The sequence below is a fragment of the Amblyomma mixtum genome, chromosome 8 (genome assembly GCF_055824585.1).
Source record: "Amblyomma mixtum isolate Tamu chromosome 8, ASM5582458v1, whole genome shotgun sequence".
Lineage (NCBI taxonomy): Eukaryota > Metazoa > Arthropoda > Arachnida > Ixodida > Ixodidae > Amblyomma > Amblyomma mixtum.
The window spans coordinates 21,716,534-21,728,676 of record NC_143019.1 but is presented as its reverse complement, the minus strand read 5'-3'; the positions used below and the strand labels follow the sequence as shown (position 1 = coordinate 21,728,676).

At 48.7% G+C, this 12,143-nt stretch overlaps 1 protein-coding gene across 5 annotated transcripts in view; it reads right to left on the bottom strand.

Moving 5' to 3' along the window:
* Window positions 1-159: 159 nt before the first annotated feature.
* The window catches only part of LOC149331666 (endothelin-converting enzyme 1-like), a 51,887-nt gene continuing 39,903 nt past the window's right edge, over window positions 160-12,143 (bottom strand). For all 5 annotated transcript variants that reach the window (XM_089556797.1, XM_089556796.1, XM_089556798.1 and 2 more), the window contains 3 exons: window positions 10,145-10,498; window positions 7,009-7,134; window positions 160-3,577 (listed from right to left, as the gene is read on the bottom strand). In XM_089556797.1, coding sequence (XP_089412923.1) covers window positions 1,517-3,577; window positions 7,009-7,134; window positions 10,145-10,498 — 2,541 coding nt within the window. In that variant the 3' untranslated portion in view covers window positions 160-1,516. The remainder of the gene's footprint in view (window positions 3,578-7,008; window positions 7,135-10,144; window positions 10,499-12,143) is intronic.

Here is a 12,143-nt window from a genome sequence, read left to right as displayed (position 1 = left end):
TTAGTGTGTAGGGCTGGCTTTTGCCAATACGTTTCCAATATGGGGCCGATTACTTGTGCTTGCTGCGAACGGTCTGTGTTGAATGGCTCCCACGTGACCTCCTCCACGTAGCCTTCGCCGCAGAGTGGCACTGCTTAGCCAGTTTTGCTGTGCCTACGGAGCAATGGAATCAAGCGTCAAGCTCCTCGCGGATACGCTGTTTTTTCTTTTAGTGACGCCACAAACCGCGAGCTGGCGAGTACCGCCCAAATTATCGGAAGAGCTTGCTCCTCAAACACGAAACGTTCGGCTGAAATCGGCACTTCTCATTCGAGACTTGAAGCCCAAATGACGCATGGAAGAATTCTCAATAAGAAAATACTCATGAAGCGGAGAGCAGACAGAAAGGTGTTAGTTTTCTTGAGCAAGAGGTCTTGGTATGACAGCGCCACTATGACTCCACGATGTGAGGTCGAACAACATTTGCCGAAAAAAAGATCAGAGCTCTGACACACTACACACCATTAATTACAGTGAAAGAACTGCACACTTGAAGGCTTCACTTGTTCTAGCTCCTTAAATGGCGATGCTTCCCTTTACCGTGGTCGTATTTATCCGCGGCAGTTGCACTTCGTAAGGCTTACAAAGACGCCGTTCTCATGATCGGGTATCTACAGCAGTGTCTTAACTTGCAGCCGTGATTTACTTCGAAGGCAGTGTAACTCGCACGGTAACACTTTAAAATCACACTTGTATTTCATTTTCAAATCATATTTGTAAGTAAACAACGCACAGTTGCATAAAGGGTAAAGTAAAAAGCAGTTCGGTAGTGTGCCCCGCGACTATAATTTCAAGCTAAAAGAGGAGAGCTCATTTGATGCTCCAATCAATCCAGTAGGAAAAAGTTCACGTCAACAGCAAATACAAAACAGTTTCTTACAACGGAGCGGGCAATTACAGTTCGAGGTGTAGAGTCCATTTCGTCAGTTCAGTACTCTGCATGTGAACGAAACATACAAGCAAAAATAGCGGGCGCTGAAACCTACAAGATCAGTACATTCATTGGCAAAATGAGCGTTGCGTAGTTTACTAATACCCTGTCCAAAATACACTAGAAATTAGAACCAAGGATGGACGTCGCAGTTATTTCGTTACGTCATAGACATAAGGAATCATATTTGACCTATAAAGTGATGCTTTGTGATATCTAGCGTTATATCACAGACGTGGGTTAATCTACTACGCTCACGGTGTAAACAAGATCAGGGTGGATTTCATAATTACACAAAACGATGAAAATTCAGCAGCGTAAAACTTCAAAGAAATAATAACCTAACTATGCCGTATCTAAACCCAGTGCTAAGAGATTCCCAACATTTCTTAAGAGGAAGTTCATGCTAAATGATTTCCAACCAGGAAAGGTCTTTCCCTACATGTTGCCACAATAGGAAAATCACATCAACGTTCATGAAAATATTAGGTATCTTGATTGTGAACGAATCACCTGCTGTGTGTGCGGCCCAGTGTGCCTGACAAGTCATGTAAAGAAGGAACATTTCTTCTCCGGATTCATTTTGGATCCTTTCGGGCATTGGAAGGCTTCGGCGAAATATTCAGAACTCTGTACCAACTTGTTGCAGTCCGCCGTAAGCGGATACTGGCCAGATGGCTTGGCACACGTGAGATAGCACACCGTCATGAAGAATACCTTGTCAGCGGGCAGGTCATGGCTCAGAGGCAAAGCTTTGCTTTCTTCAAGAAGATGAGAGTTCAAGAGGGCAGAGTACGTGATTTCTAGAGCGGGTATCTCCGGAAAGACGCTGCTGTTTCCCGCACCGTTGTTGCAGCTAGCCTTCTCCTGGAACGTGGCATGCGTCGACTCTGTCAAGATGGTATCGACCTCAGTTCCGTATGGCGTCCACTTCAAACCCTCAGTGTCTATGGCACGCACCAGCTGCATCGCCATTAAGAACAGAAGCCCTCCGTACAGCATGGCTTTTGTCCCATTCCTGTAGTACGCGGGAGGCGTAGCGACGGCGATTGCCAGTTCTACGCTGTTCAGGACGTAGTCGTAGCCGACGTAGCCCGGCAGGTTGTTCCATCGCAGTCGGAAGGCTTCCATATACTCGCGGGTCCAGTTAGCTCTCAGCGCGGCTCTACTGGCCAAGGCCCAGAACTGGAATAAAGAGTCTGCCTTTCCAGGGAAGTCGGCATGCATCGTCTCGAGTTCGTCCTTGTCCAGGACAGCTTCCCGCGGCCAAAGTGCCTTCTTCACCGTGGTCAACTTTCTGGACGCACGAACCTTGCTTTCTTTGTCCATCCACTTGGAACTGTCGATCTTTTTCACGGCCTCTGTGACAAGGCTATCGAAACCGATATCGATGGTCTTTTTGTCCTGCCCCGTGAAGAGGGAGTAAAAGCCGAGGACGAGAACGAGTACTTTATAAGAGACTTCTACACGGTGTGCGCAGTAAGCTGGTAGGTACTTTGCCGCTTTCCTATCACTGCCGTGGTGGATCTTGAGGAAGTCGTAGTCTGCGAGGGGGGAATGGTACTGCACCACAAGCCAAATCAGATGCCTGTTCAGCTGCCTTGCATTGTACTTTACCAAAAGCTGGGCTAATGTTCTGATCAGCGCGATGTCGCTGACCACAAGGTAGTCCTGAGGAGTGAGGTCCGGATTATGAGAGAGCCCAAGTTGAAACGCGCCCATCCAGTCACTCGACGAGGCCATCGGTACATGTTTGCTCAGCTCGCCGAACGGGAACAGGGCAGGCTGCATCTTCCCCGAGCTGATGACCGAGTAAATGGCTTCCAGGATTGCTCCCTCCACGTCCCGCATATTTTCGACGTCAGTAATGTTAATGGGAGGTCGTGTGGCGACGTCTGGATAAAGGTGGAGAAGATACAGCTCCCAGTATTTTACGTAGCTGAGTTTGGCGCTATGGTGCTGCTTGCGCACCATGGGCAGGTACAACCCTGGACTCACTAATATGCGGTGCTGACCCGACGGTGTAGGCTCCAGGACGCTCACTGATATCCAGAACGGCGACTGCCACTTGTAAGCAAGGTAGACAATCAAGGAAAGTGGCTCAAAGAGCTCCTCCGGGGGCTCCGGCCAGGTCAGGTCGCCCCTCTTGAGGAACTCGAGGAACGGGACAAGCTGCGAAGCGCCTGACTGGTAGCCAGTGGTACACATGTCATACATTGCTAGCGGTTTTTTTCCGGCAGGGATCTTGAGCGCTCCTTGCAGCAGGATGTCCCTGAAGTCCTTGTACCAGGAATACTGCAGGCCGTCCATAACTGACGTGACCTGCTCGCTGTAGTCGGATGAAGGGTGCCATGCGGAGCAGACGTAGTGGCTAAAGTTCTCGCAAGGATCGCGACTCGGGTCCAGGTACTTGGTGAGCAGCGTCGTGTGTCGAACGCAGTCTTCAGTGTTACAGAATTCGCGTGTGTGCGATAACCCTCTTGACACGGCCAGGAAGATTATGAAGGAGACGAGAGCAAAAGCCATGGCACCAGCGACAATGGTCAGGGTCGTTCTTTTGGTGCTGGCAATTGCCCGTCCTATGATGGTAGAGTGTGGCGATCTCCCCTGCGAGGCAAAAAAATTGCTGAGGCTCAGCTTGGCTAAGCCTGGGGAATGCGAAGCATATTAGTGGCTAGGCTTGGTAATACATGGCTTTCCTTGGTTGAATACTTGGTCATTTTAATACAACCACTAGAAGCCTTCGTCGTGGGGGAAGACAACGGCATGGCTACAGCGGAACGCCGATTAACCCCGAGACGCGCGTTGGGTGAGCGCCTGGATTGCCACGGAAGCCGCGTCTGCCTGCCCGGTGGAGCGAGCGTTTCACCTACACCGAGTGTGAACGCGCGTTCGAAATGCGCGGGAATGCGCGGGTGTGACGGCTAGGGGTCCCACGGCGACGGCGCGAGGTGGAGGCCGGCTCTCTCATCCGATGTCACGTGGTGTGACGTCACGGTGTCACGTGGCGTGACGTCACGGTGTCACGTGGTGTCACGGCTAGGGGTCCCACGGCGACGGCGTGAGTGGTAGCTCTAGCAATATGCTTCGCATAAAAAAGAGCCTAAGGGTTTTGATGTGGGACAGTTAGATCCCAACCTGATTGCGTCTCATTTGCATGTTATCCAAGGGCGCGATCTGTCAAATGCAATTATGTGTTCATACGCGGTAATAAACTGGATAGAAGACTCGAAACAATTGGTTTCGAGGCAATGACACACGCAGTAACTGTGTAACTTCTTGGCGGACAACTCAACGTGTCCTGAAGGAGGGGTGTATGTTCTGAAAGCAGTAGAAAAAGCGGGAACGTAGTGGAAGTAGTATTAGTAAACTTCATTGTCCAAATGAGCAGGCAAGGGTCTTCCATCTCACGCGGGCGGTGCCTTCAGTGCAGGAGGCTGTGAGCCCTGGCTGCATGTTACTAACTGACCAATACTTACAATCACCAAACAGTGAAACAACATTTCACCATTCTATGTTAGTAAGGACATGATATTTGTTGCTGCTGCCATTAGCGATACCTGGAGAAATCGTGAAAAAATAGTCTTATATTAGCTTAGAATGTAGCTAAAGCTGGGATAACAAGCAAAACATCTCTTACGAGGTAAATGCTGAGATCATGGCAATATTATAAGCAACATAGAGCCACATCAACTCAGTTTTAGGTCGAACTAGTGAGCGTTACTCTTTTTAACGGGCGTAACGCAGTAATGATGACTGAAATTATCGACTGCATTAAGACCTTTTATTACAGTTGTAACCAATATAATGCACAATTTTTTTTATTAATCTAGAATTAGTAGGTACCAATGGTCTTCGACGGAACTTTTAAAGAAAACAGGCAGAGGTTTTGTTTGAAATCACAGTCAAAATTCGCTTCTTTTCTAACTTTTAAAACTTCTAATGATTCCAACACCTAATTGAAAGTCCTCTGACTTGTTTAGAGGTGCAATTTTTGTGCAGCGATAGTGAAAAGGAGACATTAATACCGAGAGAAGTTTCAGCCACCAGTTCCTACTCGTTCTTGTCCCATTACTGTCCAAAAAACTGGATTCATTGAAATACATTAATTTTTCATCAATGATTGTGTGTCTTTGCAAAATAATAGGAGCTAAAAATTATTTTGGACTACTTCAAATAACTAATACCCCTGCCAAACGCACAAGTTAAGTTAACTTACGGGGAGGGCGCTTCGGCATCCCGAGTGACACTTTCGGCTACGCGATGCTAAACGAGAAAGCAAAGTGCACCCGTAGCAAAAAAAAATGGCGTCAGAAAATGAGCGGAATTTCTGAAGAGGTCGATGGAAAAGAAAAAAGGACAGATAATAATTGACTGCTTAACGTGACAACGCAAACAAAACGAGGTTCAACAGTTTTTAACGATGAAAAAAAATAGAAATAGAAGAATAGCCAACTCTAGCCAAGACTGTCCAGAATTTCGGCAACAAACAAGATGGCGGCGGGCGGCGATGTTGCATATGATGCCGTTCTTTTGTTTTGTTGCTTCGCTTGTTGCTATAACGAACGATTTTTTTTTTAATTATGAACTGTACACGTCGTGCCTTTTAAGACTGCTGGCGAGGCTACGCACTCAGCCCTCAAAGTGCGTTCTGTGAACGCACTCCGACATGAGTGCGCACTTTGGCGAGTGCACTTATGTTACGCCGTTTAGCTGTGCTATAGAGTGCACTTCTAGAGAGTGACACTCTTCGTAAGTGCACTTTATTTTGCGTGTTTGACAGGGGTATAACTATTCAAACAATTGGTGTAAAATATTAAAATTCCATTTTTCTTCTGAAGGGGTTTAAATTAGCGATTGTGCGGCGCTTTCCACGTCTTGAGATATATTTTTTCGAACTACAGTGTACTCTGCTAAACTAAATACCAATCATTTGTGTCGACATATTTCCTCATGAGATCTAAAAGTTTCATAGAAAAATGAAAATGACCGTTGGACCTCAATCACTGTTCTTCTCTGAACATACCCATTATACGACCTTCCGACACCAATCGAAACTGATGGCTGTCCGCATCTGTGATAAAGTGCCGACAGCATTCATAACCACACAAATGGCATTGAAACCTGTTTCGCGTCCGAACAGAGCGAAGGAACATTTCAAAGAGGCACTTAAGACAACTTACGCGCGGTAATGCGAAATCATTTGTGCTTGCACTATGACGCCATCTGCCTGGCCAGCGTTGTATATTGCGAGGGGGATTTTCAGTGGGTGCCGCATGATGGCGCTACGATACACCAAACAAGACTGACGCTCACGATGTAATGCTTTGCATCGAGTGTATTGTGATTTCTTCATCATCTCTTGGTTAATGCTTTGCAGCATCGTTGTTGTGCTGCAAAGATTATGATTTTTTACTTACTTCAGTGTTAAAAGGCAGATGTGCCTAATGAAATTCGTCATCATTTATTTCCAAAGAATCAAATATTTCTGAACAAAAGAATTGGGGCAAAACGTTTTTTTTTCGTGCTTTCAAAATTACTTGACATTTTTCATTTCTATTCCGCAGACGATATTCGGGACTGATTTCAGTGGCTGCCGCATGATGACGCCACGATACACAAATTTACCCCAAAATGTACTTTTGTGCTCGGCAAATTTCGACATCTGTAATTTATATGCTCATGATTGCTCATGTACGCTTCTAAGACCACTCTACATACCTTACACCCGCCTTTATTTAGGTACAAACGTTGAGCCGTCATGGAGCAGTGGAATCGTCCCGTCTAGCGCGCCGCAGGCCCTTGTTCGATTTCAGCCTAGACCCAAATTTTGTTTTATTTTTCTTCATTGATAGTTCGTGGCCTTTTGGATTTTGGATTGGGGTGTGGATTATGGTTTGGCTTGTTGGATTTGGATTTGCTTGTTGGATGGCTATGCATTAGACTGTGAATTGTCTATAGATTGGTGAAAGCGTGACACATCCTGTCCGCGCCACTCATGAGGCATAAAAGGCTTTCGCCTTTAAAATAACGCTCACCATCCCACTCATAACCTCCTCGAGTTTGTACAAAGAGGTTTGGAGCGCCTCTGCCGTGGCCCTGCGCTTGGCAGTGCGCCGCGAAACATAGGTCTTGTGGTCGTGGTCGTCGTTGCCGTCAGCGACCTGCATGCAAGTAGAGAAGCCTTATTGAAGGGCGGCAGTAAGGATCCTGAGCGAACTCAGACCAATGTGCAACTGTAATCTACTCCGCAGTTCAGATGTGAGCGCCTGAAGAAAACCTTGAAAAATTTAGAAAAAGGTTCACTTCCCAGGACAACGAAAAAAAAACGCCCAAATTTTCAAACTGAGTTTTAAGTGAATTATCGCTTTACTACGTTCTGTAACAGTTGGTCTAAGAGAGAAACAACTTTATTGCCATATATTGGCGGTATTTAGGGCAGGTGGGCTTGGTGTGGCCCCCAGGTGGGGGCGACTTCCTGGGCCCACGAAATGAGTGCCAGTTGGATGCTCTTGTCTGGCCTTCTGAGGAGTTGGTTCCATTCGTCTTCGGAGGGAGCTGGCAGTAAGGTTCGAGGGGGCGGATTTCCCGCGCAACCCCAGAGGATGTGTGCCTGGATGGCGATTACTCCCTGGCAACAATTTTGGCAGACGGGGTCGTATTCCTCGCCTGTGATGAGTGAAAGTCTAGAATGGCTAAGGATGGAGTGTGTCTGCAACCTGCGGAGCAAGGTGGCTTGCGCTCGATTCAAGTCGGGGTGTGGAGGCGGGAACTGGCGTCTGATCTCTCTGTAGAGGTTGGTAATTTCGCCAAAGGTCTGGGGAGCCTCGGCAAGAGCGTCTGGGTTCGTGGGGCCGGCCGCCCGGTTGGTTAGTCCTCGGGCTAGTAGGTCGACCCCTTCGTTTCCAGAGTTTCCCGCGTGGGCGGGTACCCAGATTAGGTTGATCTTATGGTCGGGAGTGCAGCCGTGAAGGATGCGTGCAGCGGGGTGGCAGATAAAACCTGCCGAGTAATTTTGTATCGCTCTTTTGGTCTAAATGAGTTGTGTGGTAGTCTGCGAACCACCTGAAGATGTCCACATGGTGCCAAGGTCTTTGTAACAATCTGCCGCTGACATCAGTGGAAAGTTGGCCACTCCGAATTCCTTCATTCGTCTCCGTGATTTTAAGCAAACTGCTCGAAGTTCTGTGTACGAAGCTTCGCGAAGAAGGCTCGCCGAAGAGCGCGAGCAAAACCTTGTGTACGTGGACTCAACCTCGACAGTTGAAAATGCGCACAAGCAAGCATTTTCCAACTTAGCAGTGACAAGTAAGACTAATGTAATGCTTTTCATCGAGTGTATTGTGATTTCATCTTTTCTTGGTTAACGCTTTGCAGCATCGTTGTTGTGCTGCAGAGATTATGATTTTTTACTTACTTCAGAGTTAAAAAGTATATGTGCCTAATGAAATTCGTCGTCATTTATTTCCAAACAATCAACTATTCCTTATCAAATGAATAGGTGAAAAACCGTTTTTTTTTCGAGCTTTCAAAATTTCTTGACATTTTTAATTTCTATGGTTGGTTGGTTTATGGGGTTTAACGTCTCAAAGCGACTCAGGCTATGAGAGACGGCGTAGTGGAGGGCTCCGGAAATTTCGACCACCTGGGGCTCTATTCCGCAGACGATATTCGGAACTGATCGCCTTTGCCTATGCGAGGATAGAGAAAGTAAAACAGAGTGTCGAAATATAATCAGGCGTACGCTAGGATCTATGATTCCATTTTTGTTGTTGCCTTTATCCCTATAGGCGGTGGCTCAGTGGTTATGGCACTCGGCTGCTGACCCGAAAGACGCGGTATCGATCCCGGCCGCGGCGGTCGAATTTCTTTGGAGGCGAAATTCTAGAGGCCCGTGTACTGTGCGATGTCAGTGCACGTTAAAGAACCCCAACTGGTCGAAATTTCCGGAGCCCTTCACTACGGCGTCCCTCATAGCCTCAGTCGCTTTGGGACGTTAAACCCCAGTAAACCAAACCAAACCTACGTTCAGCAACTCCACGCTTTCAAGATACCGGGTGCATTACGCTTCACGGTAATGGTGATTTTGAGCTCAGCTGTTCCGGTATTTCAAGCATAGGCGACCGTTCTGAAAGAGGGCGGATATGGGTTTAGGCTACGGCAGAGATCACGGCGATCCGACGCCATCTAGCTTATAGCTGTGCCTCTCCTAGGGCGAGTGCTCACTGGAAAAACTCGGCAATGACATTTAAGCTTCAGTCACGTGACAGCGACGCAAACAACGATGCCAACTCATGCTAATGTCGCTCGTCGGAAATTACATTAAGTTCGCCGCCTGTCAGGGGCCTAAGCAGTTGCTTGGGATTCAGTGCGTTCTGTAGCCCAATTTCAAGTCATATTATTCAGGCAGCAGTAATAGGTCCCTAGGAGGCAAACATAAAGGCAAATTAATGCCTGACTCAGTGTCGGCCCCCTTCCCCCCTTCCCAAGCACATCACTCAACAGCAGTCACGTCACTGAACAAAATTTCGGTCAGTAATCACCACCATAAAAGGAACATATTAAGACACCATAGCCGACGTACCTTATTCGCAGTACCTTATTCGCCGTCTCCCCTCTTCTCCTCTAGATTCCTTAAATTTCGAGGATTCAACACCAATCGCGTGCGTAGCTGCTCACGTAATACATCACATTACACACTATTTGCGGCTACGCTGCACCATTCAGCAGAAGAGGTAAACATCACTGTTTGAGTACAAATGGTCGCAAACGGGAGAAGGATGATACCCGGGTTCGAACCCGACCGCGGTGGCGGTGTTTCAGTGGAGGCGGAACGCAAAAGGCGCCCGTGTGCTGTGCGATGTCAGTGCACGTTAAAGATCCCTAGGTGGTCGTACTCCGGAGACCTCTACTACGGCACCTATTTCTCTGGCCGCCAGTGCACGTTAAAGAACCCCAGGTGGTCGAGATCTGCGGAGCCCTTCACTACGGCGTCCGTCATAGCATGAGTCGTTTTGGGACGTAAAACCGCATAAACCAAATCATCTGATCTTTTCACTCTCCGCTATCTGCACGTGGCAGCGCTGGTGGCTCGGCTCGAGCCAGTCGGCAGGCCCGTGCACTTTCCTTTTCATCCTTCTCTCAGTCGCAACAACAACAGCATTCAAATATTACCTGAGGTGCCGTGGGTGGAGAGGCCGCTTCCGATGCATTCGACTGCGCCGCGAGCTCCGGAGGAGACCCAAGTCGCGACGCTTCAGGGACCTCAAGTTGTTTGTCGTGCTCTTCAGCAGGTATCGGTGGTGACGACGCGACGTCGGCTTCGGAGGTCAACGGCTTGCCGCTGGGTATCCCAACGTTGGTTCCTTGCCCGTCGTTGGCGGCTGGGACGCTGGAGATGGTAGGGGAGCCGACGGGGTGGGATTCTGTGGTGCCGGTGGCTGCTTTCACGTTGCTCCCGCTGCGACCTCTCTTTAGGCGGCTCTTTTTAGCGCTGCTTCGCCTGCGACCCTGCTTGGACATGGTCACCTGCGTTCACGCAAGGTCGAAGTACAAATGAAGCACTCCTATAACATCTATCACCAACATCACAAACACGAAACAGATAATTCGACTTGAAAAAAAGAGAGAATTTTCCCGTCAATTACATTGGAATACCCTCGTTGCAATCTGTGTCGGCAAAGCATTGGCTGCAGGCGGAAAGGATATGGTTAAGGTTCTCTAAAGACTGATTGAAATCTCGGCAAGCGGATCCTTTCAACATTTCGCTTCATTAACATGTACCCACCGAGGCTCGGAGTCGAACCCTCACCATTGCACTCATTAGTGAGACCTCAAACACACAACGCGCGTTCGCAGGGACGCTCATCAATTCTTTATCGGCTAGAGAACAGCGAGAAAAGATCTGTAGGCGCGATGGTAAGCGGGCAGTGCGGAGCCAGTCAGCATTAGTGCCGGTGAAGATACCTGAATACCGTTGGCATGAAAAATGGTGGCTAGGCGCACTTGCCAAGAGAACACCTTCTTGAAAGCTTGCAGAGCTTTGGGTGGCGAAGCTTCTCTGTACGAATACCTTCTTCTTCAAAGTGGACGCGCGCGAGCACGGGGCACAACTGTCTTCTACATTGTCCAATCTGTGGCCGCACGAATCCGTCGTGCGAGCCCATTCAGTTTTTTCATTTCTTACGTTGCGCAAATGGTTAAATTTCTTCTTTTACGTCTACTTTCGACCTTTTGGCTAACCATAAAAGACAAAAAAATGCCATGAGGATAGCGGCAGCTTGCGTACACGTGCTCGACGCCAGAGGAAGAAGACGTGAATAGAAGCCCCGTTCGCTCTGCAGTCACAGTGGCTCGGTCATCAAACCACTCGTCGCACTCAAAACCGAAAACCAACGACCCGGATACCCTTCAGTCACCCATATTTATCATTCTGGATGAAAGCTGTCGCGAGAATCAGCCGCAAGTGAGCCGGAAGACGCTTTGCCAACTGCTGCTAGAAGCGGGTCTCCTGCTGTCTGAATGACCGAGAAGCCAGGCAAACATGCAGAGGAATTCGCCACCGGAACCAGGAGGCCGTCGTTGCAGCCGCAGTCGAAACAGGAAGCGGAAGATTCTGGCCACTGCCTGGCATCATCCAACGCTCGGAAGTCCGCAACAGCACCGCAGCTAGTGTTGAACCACGTACAACCCGATGTCCCCTGGTCTTCTCCATGCGGGACCAATTCAACGGGAAGGCCGCAGGAAATGCCACAACTGAAGGCGATTATCGGAAAGGAAGCTTTGCGGAAGTCGCGGTCACCGTCTCCAGTAGCTCGCAAATCTTCGACGCCACCCGCGTCAGAACAACGAGGCACCCCTGTTCAAAGCCCGCAGAGCGCAGCGATGGTGTCCCGGAGGCCATCGCAACGCATCGGAGGAAACCCGACCTCAAGACCGTCTATGGGTTTTCAAAGGCGAGCCTCTACTCAGAAACGGCCGCAGCACAATAGTGCCCCCACCGTTTCCTCCATTGAGGTGAATGGTATGCACAGTGGGCGCAGGAAGTCTCTTATTTCGCCAACATCGCGAGCCAGTGCGTCCGGGCGGCCATTCTACCAGGAGAGTGTTCCTAAAGGTTCCCTCGCGAGGAGAGTCTCCTTCCCGCTAAAAATTGTAGAGCTCATAAAGGTGG